This window comes from Sapajus apella, unplaced genomic scaffold (genome assembly GCF_009761245.1).
Source record: "Sapajus apella isolate SASKATOON/1434 unplaced genomic scaffold, GSC_monkey_1.0 scaffold89, whole genome shotgun sequence".
Lineage (NCBI taxonomy): Eukaryota > Metazoa > Chordata > Mammalia > Primates > Cebidae > Sapajus > Sapajus apella.
In genome coordinates, this window is record NW_022437029.1 from 1,597,138 (window position 1) to 1,623,190 (window position 26,053).

The 26,053-nt window shown below is 38.9% G+C and overlaps 1 protein-coding gene across 1 annotated transcript in view; it reads left to right on the forward strand.

Annotated features, from left to right (window-relative positions):
- The window catches only part of VWA3B (von Willebrand factor A domain containing 3B), a 241,472-nt gene that overhangs the window by 162,111 nt on the left and 53,308 nt on the right, over window positions 1-26,053 (forward strand). Inside the window, exons 17-21 of the mRNA XM_032255362.1 lie at window positions 4,693-4,812; window positions 6,451-6,538; window positions 6,624-6,780; window positions 19,639-19,757; window positions 25,086-25,136. Coding sequence (XP_032111253.1) covers window positions 4,693-4,812; window positions 6,451-6,538; window positions 6,624-6,780; window positions 19,639-19,757; window positions 25,086-25,136 — 535 coding nt within the window. The remainder of the gene's footprint in view (window positions 1-4,692; window positions 4,813-6,450; window positions 6,539-6,623; window positions 6,781-19,638; window positions 19,758-25,085; window positions 25,137-26,053) is intronic.

Consider the following 26,053-nt stretch of genomic DNA (forward strand, 5'->3'; position numbering starts at 1 on the left):
GTGTGTGTGTGTGTGTGTGTGTGAGAGAGAGAGAGAGAGAGTGTGTGTGTGTGTGTGTGTGTGTGTGTGTCTGACAGTCTATGTTTAGGTCTACACAGTTTTATCACATGTGTAGGCTTGTGTTTCTACCACTAGAGTCAAGGTACAGAAGAGTCCCTTCACCACAGGGATCCTTCACGCTGCCCTTTTATAACCACACCCACCTTCCTTGCACACTCTTCCTACAGCTAAAATCAAGCTAAATGGTGAAAGACTGAATTATTTCTCCCTAAAATTGGGGGAAAGGATGCCTACTCTCACCACCCTATTCAACATAGCATGGGAAGTCTAGCCACTGCAACAAGGCAAGAAGAAATAAAGCCAGAAAGCGTGGAAAGGAAGAAATAAAACTTCCTTATTTGCAGACATCATATTGTCTATGTAGAAAACAGCAAGGGATGTACCAAAATTAGCTACTGAGTTGAGCAAGGTGTCTGACTACAGGACACACAAGGACAATTGCATTTTGATATACTAACAGTGAACATGCAGCAACCTATATTAAAGTCATCCATAATTGCTCCAAATAAAATGAAATAACATGTAACAAAGTATAGGCAGAATCTGTATGCTGAAAATTATATAATTCTGCTGTGAGACACTAAAGTAGACCTAAGGAAATTGAGACACCCTGTTCATAGGTTGAACGAATTGGTGTGATAGATGACAATTCTTACCTCATTTATCTATAGTTTTAATGAAATTCCTAATAGAATCCCCAAAATGTTTTTATAAACACAAGCATGTTTTAAAATATGTACAGAAACTTCAGGTTCTAGAATAGCTAAAATAATTTTGAAAAAGAAAATAAAGTTGGAGAAATCACTGTACTCGATATTAAGGCTTACCACATAACCACATCAATCAAGACAGTGTGGTATTAGCAGGGGGATAGGCAGAATTGAGCCTAGATTTAACCCACACAAATAGACCCAAATGCTTTTGACAAAGGTACAAAATTAACTCAATGGAGGTAATATAGCCTTTTCAACAAAGATGCTGAAACAAGATCTACATACAAAAAAGGAAAAGAAACTTGGCCTTAACTTCGCATGGACCATGGACTTAAATGTAAAACGGAAAACTATAAAACTTCTAGAAAAAAATTAAAATTTTTATCCAGTTGAGGAAGATCCACACATTTCTAGCTTTCTGAGAGTTTTTATCATGAATGGGTGCTGGATTTTATCAAATGTTTTTTCTATGTCAGTTGATACAGGATTTTTCATCTTTAGTCTATCAAAATGGTGGATGACATCAATTGATTTTCAAATGTGGAAGCAGCCTTGTATATATCAGAATATTTCCCTCTTAGTCTCAGTGCATAATTCTTTTAATACATTGCTAGATTCCATTTGCTAATATTTTGTTGTGGATTTTAGTATCAAAGTTCATGAAAGCTATTGATCTATAGTTTATTTATTCTTTTTTAGTATTATCTTCATCCAGCTTTGGTATCAAGCTACTATTGTCCTCGCAAATGGGTTGGAAAATTGTCCCTCCTTTTCTATTCCTGGAAGAAATTGATGTAATTCTTCTTTGAATATTTAGTAAAGTTATCATGGAGCCATTTGGGCCTTGGGACTTCTTTTCCAGATTTTTTATTATGAATGCAATTTCTGTAATGGTTTTAAGGATATTGTCCATTTCATCTTGGTTGAGTTTTGGCAGTTTGTGGTTTTTGAGTAATTGGTCTATTTTTTCTAATTTATCAAATTTTTGAAGGCAAATTTGTTTACTGTATACCTTTGTTAGCTCTTAAATGGCTGCAAGATCTTAAGCAATGAACTCTATTTCATTTTCATTATTAGTGCTCTGATCTCTCTTCTCTCTTTCTGACTTTTTCTGTCTAGCTAGAGATTTTCTTGCTTTTCTTTCTATCTGTTCATTTGTTTCCAGAGAATGTGTAATTAATTGTTGAAGCACTTTTATGTGTAGCTTCCTTTGGTGTTGGCATCATGCATTTGCTTTTTCTGATTCAAGGTGTGATTGTTTTTCTAGTTATTGATATGTTGGGTGATTTTTGATAGTATCCTGGACGTTTTGTCTATTATGTTAGGAACTCTGCATCTCATTTAAGTATTTTATTTTATAAAGTAGTCACCCTGTTTAAATTTAGCATGTGGACCTTGACCTACTTTTGTGGGCTGTGGTTCTGATGGCAATTGAATTTTCACAGGCTGCGTGATATTGTTAAATATTTTGGTGCTTGTTTTTTCTGGTGTTCCTGGGGCTCCTACTGGTCCCTGTTGGTGCTGCCTGAGCTGGCAGCTGGGATCCCCTCAGACCAGGATGTTAGGTGTCTCCGAGGGGAGAGTTGCAGCAGCTTCCCCCAGTGCTGTCTCTAGAGTGTCCCCATGTTGCTGGCAGGGGAAGAGGGCCTTGAACCCACAGGGACCAAGAGGGTTCCTGGAATGGGCCACTAACTGGAGATTGGCCCCTCCTGCAGGATCTGTCCACATGCTTCTGCTATCTCTGTACAAGGGAGCAGTGTGTTACATGGGAACAAACAGGCTTCCCACACTGGTCCCTGGTGTGGCTGCGTCCCTTTTTCCAGTCCTGCCTGCCTGCTCCAATGAATCTGAGTTTTGCCAGAGTTGCTACTTGTCTTAAACATTTTAATGGCCTATTGTCACTGCCACCATTTCACTTAGATTCGGGACGTTTGGTGTTGGGAGACAATCATATGCTGAGTTTCTGTTTTGTTTCCATTTGTGATGTTGAGGAGTGATGAAATGCCATGACTGATCCCACAGAGTCAGGGGAGGAGCTAAATGCTTGAATCCACTGCCAGATTCATTCCACATTTGTGGCTTTTGGGAATGGTATTTTTTATGTTTAGAGACATAAATTCATTTTCATTTGGCTCACATAAATTGTCCTGCCTGGCAGTGTTGGTCAAGGTGGCCTGCCACTGTGGACTGCAGCAGGAGCTCAGTTCTCTGATTTGGATTGTTGTCTTTCTCTCACAGACATAGCTCCTAAGAAAATTTAGCTTTCTTAGCTCCTGGATACAGAGACAACCAAGGCAGGGCTCACCCTTTCCTTGCCTATAAAAACAATGATTACAAATAGCACACTCCTTCTCTATGCACGGAGACCACTGGTGTTACTTTTCTGTATGAAAGATACCCATTTGCAGATTACTAGCTAATCGTCACTCTAACTATCTAATATCTTGTAGGAGAGGGTAAGTCTTCTCCCAGTGAGAACAAAGACACATTTCATTCATGAATGCTGACATAAAGCCTTGGTTCTAGTGTGATATGGTGCTGGCCTAGAGCCAGAACCGGAGCAAAACTGTTTTATAAAATGCAAAACTGTTTTTTAAATAAGTTGAAATGGCTGCCCCATTCTCCTCACAATAACTACTGTCCTTGGCCTCTGTAAATAGAACTGCTGTTTGTTCTTCAAAACTATGTAAAGCTGCTTACCTTTTCTTATCAGTAACTGCTAAAATCTATGACTTCTATCACCACCCAGACGATGTGTAAACAAATGTATATCTTGACTTCTGTAAACCACTGAAGTAACAAACAGAATGACAAAAGTCCCCTGGCCCTTGGAATGTCCGGACACCCCCGCCCTTGTCTCCTCCCAGGAGGTGAATCACAGAATCCCCTAGCCCTTGGAATGTCCGAAACCTTTTCATCCCCATCCCCGCCCCTCACCCCCACTCCCAAGGTGGTTTTTCGGGTATAAAAAATCGTGGCACCCTCCTTTTGGCACCACAGGTTGGAGAGACGTGCTTCCTCTGTGGTCGCCAGCATAATAAATGACCCTGCAATCTGGCATACTTTTGTCTTGGTGATAACTTTCTACGCTCCAGTCAAATACAACACTAGGTACTTCTAAGGCCTCTAAATTATGAAGTACAGACTACACTTACAATTACTGTGGTTTGTGTTATCAAATATAAAAAGTAGTCAAGATGACTCGGTGTAGGCTCATTGTCCTCTAAAGCCACAGATTCAAGGTCAATATTTGCTAAGTTGTCATTTGCCTGTAGAAGGGACACATCAGAGTGTAGAAAATAACATAAAGATCTGGACAGCAATTGTGGTGGGCAGAATTTCTAGAATGGCTTACCAAAGATGTCCTACCCTGAACCTTGCAACCTTTGAATATGATGAGACGTCACTCTCATGACCAGGTTATGCTGACCTAGACGGGGTTATCTAGGTGGGTCCAGTGTAACTGTGGGAGCCGTGAAAAGCAGAAGCTATTTCCAGCTGGTGGAAGAAGAGAAAGTCAGAGAGATTTAAACCACAAGAGGAATTCAATGTGCTATTACTGGCTTGAAGACAGAAGAGTTGTGTGAGAAGTAATATGGGTGCTTTAAGCAGCTGAGAGAGGCCCCTGGGTTACAGCCAGCAAGGAAATGGGGCCTCAGCCTTACAACTGCAAGGAGCTGGGTTCTGCTGACAGCCTGAATGAGCATGGAAGCTGGCTTCTCTGCAAGAGAGGCCCAGCTTAAATTCAGATAAAGGGAGCAGGACATCCCGGAGCATTCAGTTTGTGGCAGCACCACCCTAGGAGGATTGGGAAACTAAGGTTGCATTCTTACTTTAAGGAGCTGATAAAATAGTTGTATCTAATAAAGTATCTCCTTCCATCCCCAATTACTTTAATTTCTCCCTGTGATACCAACAGAATCAACCAAAACCAGCCTGCTCAGAAACCAGATGTCCTCCCTCAGGAGCTCAGCTTGCAATAAAAGGAAGGACGGCCTCTTCAATGCCAGCAGCCGGAGGACTGCTCTAAGTGACAAAGGCAAGCCGAAAAGAGTCTCTGTGGCCAGCCAGCCTCCCTTTCCCCAGTGTACCTGTTCCAGAAAGGGCTGGGTGTAGATATGTTGGGTAAATCATATTTTAAATAAGCCCAAATTGCTTCCTATTCAAAGGAATCCCTTGTAAGTCAGGTCTGCCTGCATTATGACCTGGATTTTCTGAGAGCCGGCCTTGTGCTTATTGTGCCTGGGTGCTCAATACACACGTGGCTCACATAACTATGGTCCTGCTGCTGGCCCTCCATGATTTGATTTTTAAACTGTCATTTTTCATAGTTGGTTTATTTTCTTCCCTTTATTTAATGGATGATGCTATCAGATGAGCCCCTCTCTGCTCCAAATTGTCAGCCTTTTGGGGACTGCATATGAGGAAAATGTGATTTTTTCCACTCAATTTTTATTACTATCGATAAAATTATTAATCTTAAAGTAATACTTTTATTGAAAAGTTTGATGCCTGTAATATTATTCTTATATTTCAAATAGTTGATAAATTAAAAATCCCAGTTCAATACACACATACACACAATCCCCTAGGGAGTAGGAAGTGGCTGAGTGGCAAATGTACACCTGTGGCTCCTCAGTCATAGTTTAATTGAACCCTGCTTTCTTCAGTGCTGATCTGTGTGATGTCTTTTCCTCACTTTTTTTTTTTTTTTTTTTTTTTTTTTTTTTTTTTTTTTTTTTTTTTTGAGACAGGGCCTCACTCTGTTACTCAGGCTGGAGTGCAGGGGCAGGACCTTGGCTCACTGAAACCTCTGCCTCCCCAGCTCAAGCGATTCTCCTGTCTCAGCTTCCCAAGTATCTGGGATTACAAGTCCCAGATAATTTTTGTATTTTTAGTAGATATGGGGTTTCACCGTATTGGTCAGGCTAGTCTCAAATTCCTGACCTCGGGTGATCCACCCGCCTTGGCCTACCAAAGTGCTGGGATTTTGGCCGGGCACGGTGGCTCACTTTCAGTTAACCTGCCACATCTCCTAAGTGGTCTACATGCACATGCCTTAAAGGGCTTTTCAAACAATGATTGGGATGTGATTTCTTAGCTATTTAACTAGCTCACATCCAACAACACGCCTCCTTCTGAATGCAGCTCTTTCAACAAATATCCTTTTTCATTTATAAATACACTTTTATATAAAGATATATTTAAAAGCCCAAATATTAATTTGAAAATTTGAACATGCAACTAAACAAGACCTAACAGGTTTTTTGGTTTTCTACATAAAGCTGAAGAACCACAAAACAATCTATCAGAAATGAAAATGTTGATCAAGGCTCTCTTGTGTAATTTGGAGGAATCTCATAGGTTGATACTGAGCAATCATCAGTTAATGGTGTTTTTATTGAACACTTTTTAGAGATGTGTGTTTTCCGAATGAAAGAATGAATATGTCTCATTGCCTCAAAACAATGTAGTGCTGTATTTACCCATGCATTGGTCTGTAATTGCAAAGGGAACTTGCCTGAGAGGCTGCTCTGACAGATCAAGATATGTTCTCGGAAATGTGGTCCATTTATTAACTCTCACTCACAGCTGAACCGAGACAGGTGTGATCCCTTTGCATTTTATGTAAAACCCATATATGAGGAAAACATACAACTGCCTTCCCCTTCCACAGACATGAGCATCCTGCTGGCTGAGGAGTGTCTGGATGACCAGTCATCAGAAAGGGTGACCCAAGAAGGAAGCCAGGTTTATGACCACAAGTGAGTTATTTAATTTGACGAAGACAGTTTTGTTACGCTTTTGTTGGTTAATCATTAAATTTAAAACACCACCTTGTATTCTTAGTTCTTCAGATGTGTCTTCAGAAAACTGGCTCAAGACCTATGGTTTGGTTGCCAAGAAACTCACCCTCATGGATGCCTTGTCAGTGGCGGCGGTCCCCCACAGCTCCACCTATGTTCCTGTCCTGGACAAGCATGTCATGTCTAAGGTCTTTGATGAGGTAAGCTGATTGTCTATATGTCCCTACTTGAGGTCATTTTCATTTTCTGCTCAAATGAAAAGCAGTCCAATTTCTTACATGGTTGTAACAGAAATGTATTTTAGCCATTGGGGGAAAAATATTTGTAAAGGCAGTAAAAGGGAGAGAGAGTCTCTTAAGAATTTGGGCGTGGTGGCTCATGCCTTTAATCCTAGCACTTTGGGAGACTGAGGTGGGCAGATCCCTTGAATCCAGGAGTTCGAGACCAGCCTGGGCAACATTGTAAAACCCTGTTTCTACAAAAAGTACAAAAATTAGCCAGGCATGGTGGCACACACCTGTAGTCCCAACTACTTGGGGGACTGAGGTGGGAGGATCGCTTGAGCCCGAGAGGTTGAGGCTGCAGTGAGCAATGATTGCCTGGGTGACAAAGCGAGATCTTGTCTCAAAAACAATGAAAATAAAAATTCTCTTTTCAAGCTGAGAGGAAACTGACCTCTGCTGGGTTGGCACTTCATGGTTCACTGATAATGGATAGAAGAGTCGGGCTGCAGAAATGTTTGAAAACTCTAGGTCAGAGTCATAAGGGAACATCAAATATCATTCCTTATGAAAGGAAAGGGAGGACTTGTGAGAGATTATGTCCTTCCTTTGCTTACCTTCTCTTCCTAAATTGAGTGGCATCTTTTGCATCAAAAAGCCTTCAAAGGAAAAAGTTAAGAGAGCAAGTGAGCAAGCCACATGCTAGCAAAAGAACCACCAGACTGCCCTAGGCAGGTCCGGAGAGGAGAAAAACAGCTTCCAATAGGAGGGCGTGGTAGGTTAAATGTGGAGGAAGGTCAACGAAGTACTGAAAATTTAGCACTTAATTTGGCAACAAGGAAATGCTCATCTTTACAAGAATAATTTCAGTGGAACAGCTAATCTCCGGTCAGACTGCAGCAGGATGAAGAACACCAAAAAAATGAGAACATGAAGACTGAACTTCAGTGGTTCCTGGCAAATACAACAGCAACTAACGATTTAAATAGAAACATTTCAGTCTTTGCAGTCACTGAATGGAAACAATATCCTTAAAAGACCTGTCTCCTGCTGAAATCTTTACAGAGGAAATGATACGATGCTTGGGATTTGCTTTATAATAATTGGAGTGGTGGGAGTCAGGGGTGGGGCAGGGGAGGAAGTAGATAAAATAGATTGACCACGTGTTGATCATTGTTGCATTTGAATAAGGCTTGATGAGGAGGGTAGTTTTACTATTCTTTCTGCTTTTTTGTGCATTTGAAATTTTCCATAAAAAGAAGTTGAAAAGATCAAAGGCAGAAGAAAGTTTTTTTAAAAAATAACTGGCCTTGAAATAGCTTAGATTTGATGTATTGGAAGAAGCAGACGAATTGGTGAATTTTTTTTCTATTAGCACATTTAAAAAATTATCACCCATGGTGGCTCACCTGCCTCCTAGTTTGGCATGACCAATGACTCTCCCTCCAGAGGCTGTGTGTGTGTTCTCCTCTAGGCTGGTTCCTGGCTGCTTTGTCTCAAGGTGCGTGGTCCTGTCTGTGGCTATTACCCTTGGGATTGGCAGATTTGATTTATACCTGATTAGTCAGTTATCAACTCACCACTTGAACGTGACTTCTTCTAGAAGCAACAGAGAGAAACTGAACACTGATATATTTCTTCTAGGGGGGTTTGGAGATAACTTCTTCGTATTCTCTGCAGTTATATTACTATTCTTGAGTTTTATTTGGGACAAAATATGTTTAGTGAACTATACTTGGAAATAGAATTTTCTTGGGCTTATTGTGCCTCCTTCTAAATGTCCCAACAACCTGAGCTAGAGTGAAAAGTAAATTTCTTGAAAAAAATATGATAGGATAGGGAAACAGAAGCATAAAATTCAAGGAAGAACCATAAAGGAAAGATTTATAGGCTGAGTAAGTAAAAATGTTATTTTGCTTAAAAACATATGTATAGAATAAAGGCAAATCTCAGAAAAATACCTGTAACACACAGGACAGACAAAAAGGGTCATAAAGTAATATCTTACCTTGTGTGTCAGTATAAATCACTGTGTGTGTATGAATTAGTGTTCAGTCTGCAAACACACTGGCACATGCATCCATATCATAAGCGAATGAGAAAATGATAAATACCTCACTGGAAAATTTAGGAAAAAAAAGAAAAAAAGTCAAAACCATATACAAAAATATTTAACCTTGCTGGTAACCAAATATATGCACTTAAAAATACAAATTGAAAATCAATTATACACCACATCCCCCATCAAATTGGTAAGGTTAAAAAGTACTAATAAGCAGTAATGGCAATGATAGGGTGGAATGGACACTTACATTTTGCTAGTGAGAGTATAAATTGGTGCATTCTTAGTGTAAAATATTCAGAAGACTTAAGGGCTTAAATTTACCCCAGTAAATTAATGTATTACTGGGAATCTGTGTAAGGAAATAATTAGAGATACTGAAGAATATGTGCAGAGAATAATACTGCTGCCTTATAGCTAACAATGGAAAACAACACAAATTCATATAATGGAATGTCATGCATTCATCAGATATCTCATGTCTGAAGAATAAGTAATGACATGATTGAAAGCCCTCACGCTAAATGAAATATGCTAAATGAAAAAAATCAGAGTATATGGTATGTTAGAAATTTGGTTGTACATGTAACTGATCCAGGCATGGTACTTTTTCTTTCCCTCCCTTTTTTCTTTTACCAAAATGTTAACAGTTTAGCTGGGTGACGTGAGATTGTTGGAGAGGTGTGGTTTTTTTTTTAATGTACTTTAAAATTTTTATCCTAATACTTGAACTCTGAACATATATTAATTATACACTGAGAAAAGTGTTAAGAAAAACAGACCTGAAAGCAAAGAGTAAAATCATGTAAATGTAATGGGAAATTAATTTTTAATTGGCTACTTTATTTTTATCTGATAAGTAATATATGACTAATTCTCAGTATGTGAAATTTAGCAATACTGAAGTCTTTAGAGGAGGCTTCTCTCACAACCACTCCAATCCGTGAAGGAAACACATTGAATAGTTTTGTGAATTTCCAATTCTTCTTCTACGTATGCATATGTCCGTATGTGCACACATACACAATTATACACAGACACATAAGAACTTTAATAAACATGAATAAGATAATACCATATACATTTACTATTTTTATAACTATTTTAAACATTTTGTCTTAGAGTTCTTTTCACACAGGTAGATGGTCTCATGCCTATAGTTGCAAGGTTCTTCCCCATTATGAATGGATATTTACATTGTGTCCTTCCTTCCCCTCTTACAAACATTCCTGTAACGGGTTTCTTTGCACATAGATTTTTGGGCACATGTATAAATCTGTCTCCAGAATAAATTCCCTCAAGTCAGATGACTGGACCCAAAGGGTATGTGAATTTTAAATTTTGATAATTCAAATCATCCTCCAGATTCATTGTACATTTTCTCTAGTATATATCCACAAACAGAGTAAAATAATACTCTCTTCCTAAGAGAAACTCTGTATAATACTTGAAAATCATTAATCCTAGGTGTATAGAAATGTTTTGAAAACCCTGAAAGTAGTATGTAGACATAAGATCTTTATTCAGTCTATTCTTTCCTCATTGGCTCATATGCTGAAAAAGCAAACTTAATATTCAGTTCAACATTTAGAAATTTTTTCTCTGAGATGTATATGATATATCTATACTCTATGAATAATAGTATGCCTACTCTGAGGTTGTTATGGGACTAAAAGAAGTAATGCATACAGTGGAAAGTGCTTAGTAGGCACTTAAAATGTTGGCTTTCATTATAAAACTATTTAATACATCTAAAGCCCTATTATACGCCTGGGTTGGGCTCTAGAATACAGTGCCAAACAGGAAAGCCAGCATTTCTCCCCAAGCACAACTGACAGTCTCAGGAAGAAATAAAAATGAAAATGAGTGAAGTTCTAGTTCAATGTGACGAGTGGGAAGTGCTGAGTGAAGATGCGGGAGAGACCCCTAACCTGGTTTCAGTTGCCACAGAAGGTTTGCCTTAGCTAGTGGCATCCGAGCTCAGACCGGAGGGGAAGAGAAGAGGTATGAAGGTGGAGAGATGGGAAAGAGAGTCCCAGGCAGTGGAGGAGCTTTGAGGAAGCCTAAGGGACAGAGAACATTTGTCATTCCAGAGGAAGTTTAGTGTGAGAGGAGGAGGTGATAAAGCTGGTGAAGGAAGGGCCTTGATTGAGTTAAGGATGTTGAACTTCATCCTGAAGGGAATGGAGGGGTTTTTAGCAGACGAGAGAGATTAATTTGGAGCTTTAGCTAACAGAGAACAGTTGGAGAGGCATGAGGCTGGGGAGATGGTGTCAGTCAGGAGGCAGAGTCTAGGTGGCTGGAACCAGTAGGCTGTGTGGCTGGAACACTGGGGATGGACCCAAAGCTCTTTATAAAGTCAAGTCAGTGATGTGGGGCTGAGAGAGAGAAAAATGCCAAGAGTGATTCTCCAGACTTCAGCCTGGAATGTCAAGCAGAAGGAAAATAAAGGATGAGTGTCCTGTTCTTCAGGAGCACATTCTAGTCTTCTGCCTCTAGAACACAAAGCTAAGGGGAGGGGATGAACCGTTCTCAAGTGCATCCCAAGGGCACTCGTGCTTGGTGCCTTTTGTGGCATTGTGAGTTCTCATGACAACCTGCACATACGTAGGCACTACACAGCACACTTGCCCGCCCTTATTCTTAAGACTCATCGTGATGACAGGCATATGCTGCAGTGATCCCCAATCTCACATCCAAAGCACGTTTGTATCTTTGATTACCTAATATTTTCTCTGACTGGAAGACACCCTCAGCTATAAATGGAAAGAATAACAAAATATTAATCTAAAATATCTCCCACTTCATGGGATGTATACCTTTTTGATATTTGGACCTTTATGAAAAAGCAGACAAAAAGCAGAATGGAGTTGAAAAGGAAACACACTAGAATCTTAACTCACTTTACTGAGAATCTTAATTGCCTCTTCCTCCTATGTTCTGTGCACTGCCACATCTGTCTGCATAGAGTTGTAAAGCAGTGTCTGGCTTTGTCCCCAGCTCTTTGTTTCATTCATCACTTATGTATGGGCTCTTTCTTCTTCTGGTACACAATGCTGTTTTGGTTTTCAGTGTTTCCTGGACCAGCATCAAATCGGTCACTTTGGAAATGAGGTATTGAGCAAAGAGGTTGCCCTAGCAACTCTTCATTACAAGATGCAAAATGGATTTGGTAATTTTATCTTGCTCTTTCAAAACTATTAACTTGTCCCCAAGTCATATACAGAATAAGACTGATTTAGCAACATAATTAGCCTAAAATTTAAAGCTCTTTATTGCTGGTTGCTTTGAAAAACATTGAAATAATTTGGAAAGATGGGCCTGCACCACTGGAGAGTCTACATCATCACCCATCATCCTCATCGTTATCGTAATGTCTTTTACAGCATCCCTTCAAGACTTCCTGTGTTGTCCATCCTGCTCGGGGTTCTGCACATAGCTTTGTAGCCAGATATCCTGGATTTGTGCTCCAGCTCTGTCATTTACTCCTGAAGGACCATGCAAGATCCCTAATCTAGTATGTGATGCAGCCTCATCACATACTAGGTTCTGAGTAAAGCATTTGATATCGTCCAATATCTCATCTAAAATTTAGAGTGACCTGTGAAGTGGCTATTGATTTCACCATTTAGCTGACAAGGAATGTTGAGTGCAAAGAGGCTAGGGGTGCTATCAAGCCATGACATTTTGTTGCTTTTAAATATAATAGCAATGAACACAAAACTATATACTGATAGAAAAGCTTTTTTAATTAAAATTTAGAACAATTATCACAAAACCTACATATGTATATATTCATTATATAGAAAAATTAGAAAATGTAGATAAGTAAAAAAGAAGCAATAGTTATCATCCACTCCATCACCTCATGGTTATCTGGCCAGGTCTTCTTACTTTCTTTGTATACATATCTAAACCCTTTGTTCTTTGTTTTTGTTTTTATCATAATGAAGTCAAATCAAACATTGTGTTTTGTATCTTCATTTTTAAATCACCTATCCATGAGCATTGTTCTATGCTGGCATATACTTATCTACCATACCAGTTTAAATGCTCAGTGTTTTAATTGAAATATATTAATTTAAACTTAAATTGAGAATCAAGTTTTATTTTCTAAGTTTAAGCTGAAAAACTGTGAGATGTAATTTGTACTGTGGTAACATATTCTCGTGGGTTTATGAATGATATTATTGACACACCATTTTGTCAGCTAATTTTGTGGCCCTGCTTTCACTTTGTTCTATGGAACTTGTAGGTGTTTCAGTTTGATAGGCAGACATTTAAGTTTTGGCACTTGGCCATTTGCACAACTGCAATATCTATAAAGCCATTGCATTTACATTCAAAGATTCATCTGTGTGGGATTTGCACAGCTTTTGCATTTCCATTACACACACCCAATCAGAACCTCTCCTTGGCCAATCTGATAGTAAGCTCTGAGATATTTATTGGAAGAACTGACAGTTGAAAAACAGTGAAGGTGGAGGATTCAGTCAGGGTTGAAGAATAGATAATCACCAGTTTCACGGTATTTTCTCAATTTCAAAATGTTTTGTTATTGCTTTTAAACACTGCTGGAATGTTGTCAGGTGGAATTCTACCCCTTCTACTTTAATGATCAGTAGCTGTGGTACAGTTCAGTATTCTGTGTTCTTAGCTTGGCATATGTTATGAACTTTGTTTTTACAATAGCCATTTTGGTATGAATTTTAGTGATTACATGAACACTCAGTAATATAAATTACTACAGTTTGCTTAACTATTCCTCCCATTTGGGGGCAGTTTACTTGGAATTTTAAAGAGTGCTCATTTTCCTATATCTCTTTGCTATTCCTTAGAACAGTTAACAGTAAAAACAAAAAAAATATCAAAAACCACTGCTAAATGGTATTTCAATTTTAATTCTTTTATCATTTGTGAATAGTTTTCTTATGTCACCTAAATATATCTCTTAAACTGTTTTTCACATTATCCATATTTTTAGCAAATACCTCCTAAATAGCAGTTACATTTCATCTCATGCCTCCACTACAAAAAATTCAAATTTGGTGGAATCCCAAAAATTAAGCTTTATAATATGATAAACTTAAAAGAAGTTTTGAATCTCAGCCATTAATTGATATGTAGTTTTAGTCTTTCATTTGTTCAATAAATGATTATTTTGTACATGTATTTTTCTAGAAACTAATAATTTTAAAGGGGAATAAAGTTTGGTGATGAGGAAAGACATATAATGAAACTGCAGTTAAATGCATTTGTCTCTAGAGGATTTGAATAAGAAAATATGTAGCATGCTTAGTGCCTGGCAGAGACTAAGGATAAATGTTATTGTCACTACTGATAATCACTATTGAGTACAGTGGCTACTTGCAGAGTATTTCATCTCACAGTGGGGAGAATTCTAACAGAATCAGCCCAGATTGGCCTGTTCATGCATCCCAGCAATTCCTTCTGCCTTTATGGTCGGTGACTGTCTCTCTGCATCCTCCATCCCCATCTCTAGGGCTACTTCTACCTTTCTGCTAGTTATAATCTTGTCACACATGGTGTAATTATTCATACCAATTTGATAAGGCTTCTAGGTTAACCTCAAGAGAATTGAATTAAAGTAGGTAATACCTTAAGCCTCCCTTTTTAAAATCAAATATTATCCAGAAGAGTCCCTCATTAGTCAGTTATGTTTGATTTGCATAATAACAGTAATAAGTAAACATTTCAAGGTGCCATGATCAGGTAGTTTTATTCCCTCTCAAATAGAGCTCTCGATGCCTTCATTAACCTCAGCTCCCTCCCCACTTGCTTTCTTACAGAAGCTCGGGTGCCATGATTCTGTCCCCCAAGTCCTTATGAGAATGCCCTTTATGACCTCATAGTCACACTAAATTTGACATCATGAAGAGAACATTTCCTTGTGATCTCCACATGGCCACCATATTGTAAAAACTAAGATGTCAGACTCGAAGTGTGGAGTATGACTTTGTCTTTCCCTGGATCTGCATGTGGAAAGGAAGAAGAGTGGGTGCACACAAGCTAAATCTGAGCTACTACCACACTGAAGCACACAATGGCCACGAAAGGCATGAGGGTGAAATCCACAAAAGAGGGAAGTAGAACACTAAACAGTGGGTTTTTCTTAAGTACATTAAGTCAGGAGTCAAGCTGATCATGGTGAAATGCTGTAATGTTGCTAAATTTTCTGTGGTATTGATTTACAGTTGTGCCAAACTTGGCAAATTTGGAGAGCTATTTACAGACTTCTAAAGGGATATTTTTTCCAGGGAGAGAAAAGCCTAAGGGACTTGCACTTTGTTGAGACTGATCCTTTTTTCTTCTAAGGATTTATGTGACATACAACTCTATTTCCAGAGATGATTTTTTTTTTTTAATTTCTATAAGCTTCATTCTGTTTTCAAAGTTCAGTCCTCCCACCTTTCAGCCCACTGTCTGGTTTCTTCTCTCTGAAAAGAATTGTCCAGAAGCCACATGGTGAATTCATGTGGTTGTTAAGTAGCAAGATTGGACTGTGCAGTTTAACTTATTTTCTCTCTTCAGTTTTCTAAAACTTTGCCTATTGTTTGTTTTAGTCTTGATGGTTTAATTATAAAATTAAATATATGTACTTAAAAAATGAAACAATACAGTAAAAAGTAAAAGTGTTATCTACCTTCTTTACTTGTCTTGAAATCTCAGTTTTTAGAAATAACCACTATTGATAGTTTTAAACCTATGTTTTAAATGTTTCCATTATTTTAAAAATAAAGCATTTCAGATAAAACTGCATCCTCCTGTATAAACCCTTTTTCTTCCGCTTCCCATTCCTCCTTCTCCAGATAAACCCTAGCATGAATTTTCATATATATTTTAATATTCTTAATACAAAAGCACTGAAACATTGTCCCACAGGTTTAAAACTTTATAGAAATGGTATTAGATTGTAAGCACCATTATGAAACTTACCATTTGTTTTAACATTATGTTTTTGAGATTTTACCTATCTTGATTTATTTTTTCCTGCTCTATTTTTCCATTAAGTGCAATATCATTTTTTGTAAATACTAATATATTTGAACTTTTTTTAACCTGTTATTTTTTGTGCTTTCTGTTAAACATCATTTTATTTTCTTCTTCCCTGCCTTTTGTTGGATAAAGTTGTCTATATTCCCTCTTCCCCCGCCCTCACCTGCCGGCTGCTTGTGTGGAAGCAGTAGATTGTATTTCTGTTCCTTTAGTGATTATTTTAAAAGTTTTAATGTACATGACAATTTTTTAAACTAAGTTCCAAGGTATTTTGTAGTGTTTTGTTTTGTTTTGTCTTGTTTTCCGGAGAAGTCTTGCTCCATTGCCAGGCTAGAATGAAGTGACACAATCTCGGCTCACTGCAACCTCTGCCTCCCGGCTTCCAGTGATTCCCCTGCCTCAGCCCCCCGAGTAGCTGGGATTACAGGTGCACGCCACCATGACTGGCTAATTTCTTGTATTTTAGTAGAGACAGAGTTTCACCAACAGGCCAGGATGGTCTCAGTCTCCTGACCTCATGATCTGCTCACCTCGATCTCCCAAAGTGCTGGGGTTACAGGCATGAGCCACCACGCCCAGCCGGTATTTTGTATTTTTATTCTCCTCCCAAACACAATTGGGGATTTTAGTGCCTTTTAATTAGTCATTAAAAACCCTTCCCCCCAAAAAAATCTTGTCACTGTGATTTGGAGTTTCACTTTTGCCTTTCAAACATATACAGTAATCTTTTTTAACTTTCAAGAGTTAATTAAATTTTTTTAACAGTTTCAGCTGTATGTATTTTAATATCTAAAAACATCTCTTTGCTGTTGAATGATAGTTTAGCTGGATAGAAAGGTCTCTGTTGACAGTAAATTCTCCTTAGCAAATAAAAATATCCTCTTCACATATCTGATATATACTACTCTTTTATACGGTCTCTTTTGCTTGAGTTGCTTTTAAGATTTTCTTTTAGAGTCAGTATGCTGCAGTCTTATGATGATGTGTCTATGTGTGGATTTATTTTTAGTCTTTTGTCAAGGGCTGATTTTTTATCTAAGGACTTACTTCTTCTACTAAACTCTAGAAAACTCAGCTATTATCATTTCAAATGCATTGCTTGTCTAACCATCTTTCTATTCTATCCTTTTAAATGTCAATTAATATATATTGAAGTTTCTCAATCATCATCTATTTATCTATACTATTTTTGTCTCTCTGTGCAATATTCTGGGGAAAGTCTACAGTACTATCTATCACCCAGTTCACCAGTTCTTTAATTTTGTCTAGCCTAGAATTTATTCTATTAGGATTATTTTTTGTTTCAATTATAATGTCTTTTTTCCAAGATAGATTTTTTTTCCCATCCATTACTAAAGTAAGTTTTTATACTTCTTTTTGAGACAGAGTTTCACTCTTGTTATCCAGGCTGGAGTGCAATGGCTCGATCTTGGCTCACCGCAACCTTCGCCCCTTGGGTTCAAGCAATTCTCCTGCCTCAGCCTCCTGAGTAGCTGGGACTACAGGCGTGCGCCACCATGCCCAGCTAATTTTTGTATTTTTAGTAGAGACAGGGTTTCACCTTGTTGGCCAGGATGGTCACGATCTCTTGACCTTGTGATCCACCTGCCTCGTCCTCCCAAAGTGCTGGGATTATAGGCGTGAGCCACCGCGCCCAGTCGGTTTTTATACTTTTATATGGCTGTAACATCTTCGAACAACCTAATAATAAACAATTTTAAACATAATTTAAAACCATTGTTAGATGGCTCATATAATACATTTACTATCAAATGAATTGACATTCTAATTGTTGATTTGCTCAGCTATGATTTTGGCATCTTTGGTGTGTACTTGGGAATTTAGTATGTTGGTTTATTTTAACAAGATTCTTTAAAAATCTGCCTTTTCTCTTTCTCCTTCTACTTTGCAGTTGCCTAAATCCATCCCCTTGATCCATCCCCCAGCCCTCATGGGCATTTACAGCTCTTGTTCCACGGTGATGTTGTGGATATCACAGATTCAAAGAGTGCCTTGATTTAGGTCTTGATTGTGAGGCTACATCAGTGTTCTCTCTCCTTAGGCAGGACCTTCTTTCAGGGGTGAGAGACACTCATACCAGTGCTGACATCAGGCACTGAGCCTGACATAGGCCTTCGTTTTTCAGAACCCTCATAGTCCCACTAGCTTTCCAGGTGTTGAGCTCCCATTGCCCTGCCATCTTTGGACACACAGCTTAACAAGCCCACAGCTTCAGCCCCACCATATGTTTACATTTCTGCTCAGCTTTTTGTCTCTAGAAATATATTTATCATACATTTGTCCTTTCATTTCTCCCTCCTTCCCTCCCTCCTTCCCTCCTTCCTTCTTCCTCCCTTCCTTGTATTATTTTCTTAAACATAGCAACAACAATAACATTGTTGTATCATTTTGGAGATAAGGGGAAACATAAAAGCATGAACTATATAATCTTAATTAAAATTAAAAATTTATTTCTTAAAAATAATTCTCCCACATTTCTAAAATGCCTACATGCTCCTTATGGGTGGACTCATTTTTGAAACAATGATAGTATAGCTTGTTATTTTCCTGTTAGACTTCTTTGCTTTTTTGTTTAAATATTAATATATGGAATATACCTTTTTGAGAACATGCATTTATTCCTTTATCAACAAACATTTGTTGATGGCACAGTGTGTGCCAGGTACTATTCTAAGTGATAGGAATACAGTAGTGAATACCACAAAATTTCTTGTCCTATGGAACTTACATTCTGCTAGAGAGAGGTAGGTAATATGGAAATAGGTAAATATAAAGTTACAGTTACCATTAAGATGAAAGAGGAATTGGGAAGAAAAGAAAGAAGGAGGGTTTCTATTCTAGAAAAGATGAGGTAAGCATCCATCACCCAGCTTCTCTCTTTGAATACTACTGTAAATCTTGCATAGAATACGTGGAGAAGCTAACAGTGAACTTTGAAATTGAAAGAGTACCCCACAATTGGGGGAGGAGACCAGAATTCCAAGTTCTACCAAACCAAGACATTTACTATCTTTTCCGCCTAGAGCTGCCTGGCATGAAATCAGGGGTGTCCCAAAACCCAGAAGTAAGTACCAGGCACAGAAACAACTCAAAAAGAAGCCTCATTTTCTGGTACTCTGCTCTTCTTACAGAATATGATTCATTGACCACTAAGCATTCTTTGACATGTATAAGAATCTTTTATCTGAGATTGCGCCATTGCACTCTAGCCTAGGTGACAAGAGTGAAATTCCGTTTCAAACAAAACAAAACAAAACAAAATAAACAGACAGAAAATAAGAAAAATAGTCAAAATATAGTAACTATAATAAAATATTCTCAAAAGAAAATCAAATGTAAAACAAATACATGAAAAAGGTGTTTAACCCAAATAGCAATTTACAAAGAAACAAGATCGTATTTTTTATTGCCCACTCTTACCAATTTAACAGAGACTTTTGAAGATAATTCTCAATTCTAATTAAAGTTTTCTGAAACACTTTTGGTTGTTGTTTTTTGTTGTGTGTGTGTGTGGTGGTGGTAGTGGTGATTTCTAAAATATATAGTTTTATACATTGAAAGGTAAAGGTTAGCAATGATATCTCTGATTCTTTTTTCTCTGTGATGTACTGAGTTGTCTGACACAGTAATTTTTTTGTATATTGACTTTATAGTCAATTATACAGCTATGTATATTTTCAAAGGCATGCATCAACCTATCAAGTGACACTTTCCTTTCCTTTGGCATTGACATGTAGGTGTTCCCTGTGGCACATGTGTGCAATGACACAAATAAGATGACATTAATTAACCCCCAAGGAGTCAAGCTCAATATCTACAAGCAAAAAGTGGAACAGGCAATTCAATCCTATGAAAAGTGAGTATTACTCTTGGCTGCTCTTTAATGGATGTGGAATTTATTTTATGGAGGAGGAGATTTCTCTTGTTTTAGCTTAGCTTTTTTAAAAAAACAATGAAGCAGCTATTTAAAAATTGTTCAGGCTGGGTGTGATAGCTCATGCCTGCCTGTAATCTCAGCACTTTGGGAGACCAAGGCAGGAGGCCAGCTTGAGGCCAGGAGTTTGAGACCACGCTGGGCAACAAAGAGAGACCTTGTCTCCACAAAAAAAATTTTTTAAATATCACAAAAGGGTGATTGCAATCAACAATAATTTGTACATTTAAAAATAATTAGAGAGGTATAATCAGAGTATTTGTAATACAAATACTCATAACATCATACTCAAGAAAGCATAAATGCTTGAGGTGATGGCTACCCCATTTACCCTGATGTGATTATTATACATCATATGCCTATATCAAAATATCTCATGTAACCCACAAATATATACATCTACTGTGTACCCACAAAAATAAAAATAAAATTCTGTGATGAAAAATAAATAAATAAATATTAGTTGGGTGTGGTGGTGCTTGCCTGTAGTCCCAGCTATTTGGGAGGCTGAGAGGGGAGAATCGCTTGAGCCCAGGAGTTGGAGGCTGCAGTGAACTATGATTGCACCACTGCACTCCAGCCTGGGTAATAGAGTGAGACTCGTCTAAAAAAAGTTGTTCGTAAGGAATATCAACAACAGTGGCGGCAGCTAATGTAGGGGCTTCCTACATGCTAGGCACTGCATCAAGTACTTTACCTGAATATTTTCAGCAAGGTTTTAAAGAAACCGTCTTCCCTTTCCAAAATCTATAAAAAAATCTCATTTCCATGAGATCCTTAAAGTTTTCCTTTTAGCAGAATGCATCTGATTGTTTTGGCATCTAACATTCTGTAAAATGACTAATAAAACTCAACAATAATGAGATAACAGAAGTAACAGTTTTTTTATTTTAAAATTACTTTTATCAAGTTCAAGATGATGATCAAGTTGATGTCAGTAAGAATAGCCCTTGTGTTCTGGCTGAGACAGGAGCCTCTGCTCCCATGCTAATCCTTGTCCATGCTGTAATCACCTCCCTCCCCAATCCCCAGCCCTTAATTAATCCTGGGTGCACAAACTTAAACTCTGAGCATTCCAGCTTCTTCAGGCCAGCCTGTCCTCAGTTCTGGGAATTGTGCAGTTGGGTTGTCATTTGCCACCACATGGGCAGGTGAAATAAAGTTCAGGAAAGTTAACTGTTGGCCCAGGCCAGCATGTGTTGATCTGCTGTCATTTTGCAATGTGTTTAGCATGTGTTTCAAACAAATATAAGTCCTGATCCTGTCCTGTGAGGCACATGATCCAGTCCAATGGCAGTCCTCACCCTATGGTGCCCATCCCAGGCATCTCCCTGCCCCTTTTAAGGTGAGCCTCTTCCGCTGCCCTCACCACAGAATGGAGGCTGCCTTACTGGGCTTCTCAGTAGCCTCCATGGGTTTCTCAGAATTTCTGAATCTTTACCTGAGAGGAAGGAAGAACCAAGGATGAGCCTTTCTTTGGGAAGCAGGATGAGCTATACAAGGCTCACCCTTCCCCATGGGTCGGGGACTTCCAGACAGGCCTTGTCTCCCAGCTCAGCTCCTCTCCTGTTAGGCTGCTGTTCCCAGCTGGGCCTTTCATCCCTTCTCGCCTCAGCACCAACAACCCTCCTCAGACAGGCCTCTCAGGAGTGCTTCTCACGCCCACCCTGCATGTGACCCTCAGAGCACTCATGGCTTCCACAGGGGCAGTGGCTTGGTGACCATCTCTGCCCTCTAGGATGTCAGCTCCCAAGGCCAGGGGCTCAGCCATCTTTGTTTCCTCCTTCACCCCCTATTCCTAGCAGGTGCCGTACATATATGACTATTGAAATTTTATATAATTCAATTCTTCAAATTCAGTCATTCAAAATACAATATGACAATGCCATTCAAATTCTAATGTAGTTTGCTTGAATAATTCAAATAGTTGAGTCATATAATTACCTGGCCTGTGAAAGCCTGGTGCAGGGCCAGGAGCTAGATAGAGCTCTGCGGTCACACGGTTTGCGGGGGTTTCCTGCTTGGTTCTGACACCAGCTCTGTTCCAGCATGTGACAGTTGTGAGTCTCAGATTCCTTGTTCACAGAATCTGTCTCACAGGTCTGTGTGAGGATTGTGTAAGTCATATATAAAGAGGAACTGATGTTTCTTACTTCTCCCTTTCACTTATGGCTCTGCTGACCCTAAAATGACCACAGTGCATGGAGTGAAATTGTCATCTGGCTCTTCCCACCGCATTGATCTTTTCCCAAGGGTTTCAGGAAAGATCAAAGACGCCCATTCCCAGGCCAAACAGAGGCCTCCTTTCTTAGCAGCAAAACCAAAACAAATATAAAGTCATTTGTCCTCCTTCTTTCAATGAGTGAATCTGGAAAAGCCGCTAGAGAAATATTGTTACTATATTGTTATTAGTTATATTAACTTAAAATTATTAATAACAATTTTAACATGATTGATATTTAATAATTAAGTTACTAATTGAATTATTATTTGATATTGCTAATTTGATATTTATATCAAGTAGATTATTTAACATTGTTATTTAATAATATTAATATTAACATGAATATTATACAGAACCAAATTTCCTGATCATTCAGTAGTGTTTAAGAGTGTTGTTGGTATAAATGTCAATTTCTTTTTCCATTTTGCTTCACTTTTCTCAAGATATTCAGAATATGAAAAATAATTAATGACACATTTACCGCCCCCATTCCTAATATAACATTTCTAAGGAGTTTCCCAACAAAGATATGGGAGATGTAACTTTAAAATAACCTTCATGTAACCATAAATCCATATGTTTAGGAATGACCGGGCAAATGGAAAGCTCACAGTCTTTTGGTCAAAATAATGACATAAACTTTGTAATGGGATCACACTTAGTGCCCATGCATGGGAGCCCTTTCGTCTCAGTATTTTAAGAATCAAGGCAGCAATTTTGGCCTTGTGTGTCTGAGTATAAGCTTTGAGTGAATATTGCCAGGGCTGGCTGGACTCTGGAGCGATTTTTCTGCTGCTTACTTTCATTGAAAGTCTAAAGTCAAGGTCACAGCTCTCAGATCATAGAAGTGGCATCCGTTCTAGCCTGGCTCTGGTACCATGCTTAGAAACCTCTCCTTACGGTCTCCAATTTGCTGGGCCAGCTGCTCCTCAGCCTTCTGAAGTGTCACTAGTTACAAGTTGCTTTGCAAATGAGTCAACTCTTGGCACAAGCAGATTTGAGAATTAGAGATACAGAAAGTTAGTGAATGCAATCCCTTAGCCAAATTGCACTCTCCTACAACAAAGAGGGAAACTGTTGTTAGTAAAATCCCTGAATCATGGGTCTGGACCAGCTGCAGAGAGGCCCTCAGGTCCAGTGGGGAGCACAAATCCCACAGGGACTCCCTCATCCCACTTGCTGAGTGGCTTTCCTGCGGTTGCCTCCCCAGTCAGTACAGTCATTGAAGTATTTCAGTGAAGACGGAAAATAGGGCAATAACAAAGCATATAAAAATATGCTCCTGGAAAAATATTTTCTAAAGTAGGGAATTAAAATTAGAGACCTGGGGTAGCAAACTGGACCCACATTTACCAGTGATTACTCAGCATTTCTAAGCCTTGCTCTTCAGGAGGGAATAAACATTGAGCTGTTCCTGGTCGCTTTATGTATGCATCTCACTTAATCCTCTCATGAATTCCAAGGGCAGGTGGTGTTAGCTTTGTCTTATCAATGAGAAAACAGTTTTCAGAAGCTGTGTAGCACAGGATCACACAGCAGCAAAGTGAGGACACCAAGGTTTGAACCCAGAGCCGCATTGTGCCAAAGCCCTTACCCACACTCCCAGCCTCCCCACCACACGGCCTCCACTCTGAACATTTACATTTAAGGGGGTTGTGAATTTTTTTTTTTTACAAAAGCACAAAAGATACCTAAAATGCATACTATAATCCTTTTAACAAGCCTTGGAAACCCTAATCATTATTACCTGAATCACATAATTCAAGAAAGCCAATTTCCAAATAGGCCCCAAAGAACCAAACATTTCAAGTGAGACAGTAGCACTGAACTGCTTTATTTCCCTCTTCCTGTTTTTCTATCACTTACAGCACATTTACCTGGATCAGACACAATGTATGTGCTGTGTACACACTAGCTCAAGTCCTCGTGGTGACTCTAGGAGTGGAGAGGTACTGTTACTATCCCCATTTTACCAACAAGCTGGGCACTGCCCCAAAGCCTCGCAGCAAGGGGAAGAAACTGACTGAGCTTTGGGCCTTGCATTGTGGTTCTGGAATCTACCCTCTTCACCACCGCAGACCCCCTTTCTGTGTTCTCACCGGGCTCACGATGGGAGGGCAGGGCAGGAGAATGCGCCCATCCCAAATGTGTTCTCTGAGCCATGTTCTGCTAATGCTGGGTCCAGTGTTTAGAAGAATGCTTCCTGAAGAGCAGTAGCATTCTCCTACCTCGTTGCGTGTATGCAGTGCTTTTAATGGAACACCAGCTCACAACCTCTGGAGCGAGCCAGTGTTCTGTGCCCTCGTCAGAAAGTCTGCTTCGGGATAATGATCTCCTGACACAGAACTATGCTGGAAACTCTGAAAAAGCAACACTGATTAGTAGCCAAAAGAACAGCTAGAGCCACTCTGTAGAAACCACTCACTTCAACCTCCTTCTTTCTTGGGTCGACAGCTTCCCTCTGAAAACATGGTCAGTCTGAGTACCGTCAGCCAGCAACGTTGGGTGAGCAAGGTGCTTCACATCCAGCTGCCTGCCCATCCCCAGGAGCGTCATTTGGAAAACTTGGAAAACAAGGCGGCCAGGCTTCTTGATCTCTAAACTGTGTCCCAATCCTATTATTTATGACCCAATCCTATCTCCTTTGATCTGAGAATCCAGGCAGAGAAGTGTCTACAGAAAGCAAAGTAAAGAACACGGTTATGTTTTCCATAAGAAGAAAAATGGTGGGTGTTTAGAAATGGCTTAAAACAGAGATAATGAAGACCAGTTTGTCAACTGCCTTTGCTCAGTTTGGGTTTTACCTGACAGGCACTGAGCCCGTCTTTAATGTTTGATGCAATTGCCACAAAGCCATGAGGCTGCTACAGTGATGCTGGGGTGACACATCCAGTCTCTTTAAGCACATGACAGGGCCTGGCTCAGAGGGGATGATGCTTAGATGGGCTCCCACTGCAGTGCCCGGGGTCAGCCTTCTGCCAAGAAATGAAGTATTGCTGCTAAATTATTGATTTTTTTTTAAACAGGCGCTTGAATAAAATTGTTTGGCGAGCATTATCTGAAGAGGAAAAAGAAAAGTAAGCCATTCCCTCCTCACCTTTTTTTGGGGTGAAATTCACATAACCTAAAAATTAGCTGTTTTAAAGTATACAATGCAGAGGTATTTAAAATATTCAAAATGTTCTACAAACCACTACCTTTTTCTAGTTTCAAAACTTTTCATCACCCCAGAAAAACACCTTGCACCCATAAATTAATCACTCCCATTCCTTTCTCCCCTTTTCTGGGTTACCACCAGTTTGCTTCCTGTCTCTATGATTTTGGCTACTCTGGATATGTCATATGAAGGGAATCATACAGCATGTGACCTTTTGTGTCTGGCAGCTTTTACTTAGTTAATGGAAAAACTTCATGTCTTCAAGGTTCACCCAAGTTGCAGCATGTGTCAGTACTACATATGTATATATGCGCCACTTTTGTCTGTCCATTCTTCCATGCACTGCCATTTGGGTTGCTTCCGCTTTTTTGCTATCATGGAACAATGTTGCTATATGCATCAGTGTAGAAGTTTCTTTGTGGACATATGTTTTCATTTATCTTGGGTATATACCTAGCAGTGGATTTACTTGTCATATGGTAATTCTATGCTTAACTTTTTGAGGAACCACCAAACTGTTTTCCACAGTGGCAACACCATTTTTAGAAAATATTTTTATAGATCCATAATTGTACATATTTTGGGGTACATGTGATATTTTGATATGTGCACACATGTGTAATGATTCAATCAGGGTGTTTAGCCTATCACCTTAAACATTCATTATCTCTTTGTGTTGTGAACATTTCAAGTTATCTCTTCTAGCTATTTTGAAATATACAATAAATTCTTGTTAATTATGGTCACCCTACTGTGTTAGCAAGTGCTAGAACATTTTCCTTCTACCTAACTGTATGTCTGTATTCATTTTTTTTTTTTTTTTTTTTTTTTTTTTGT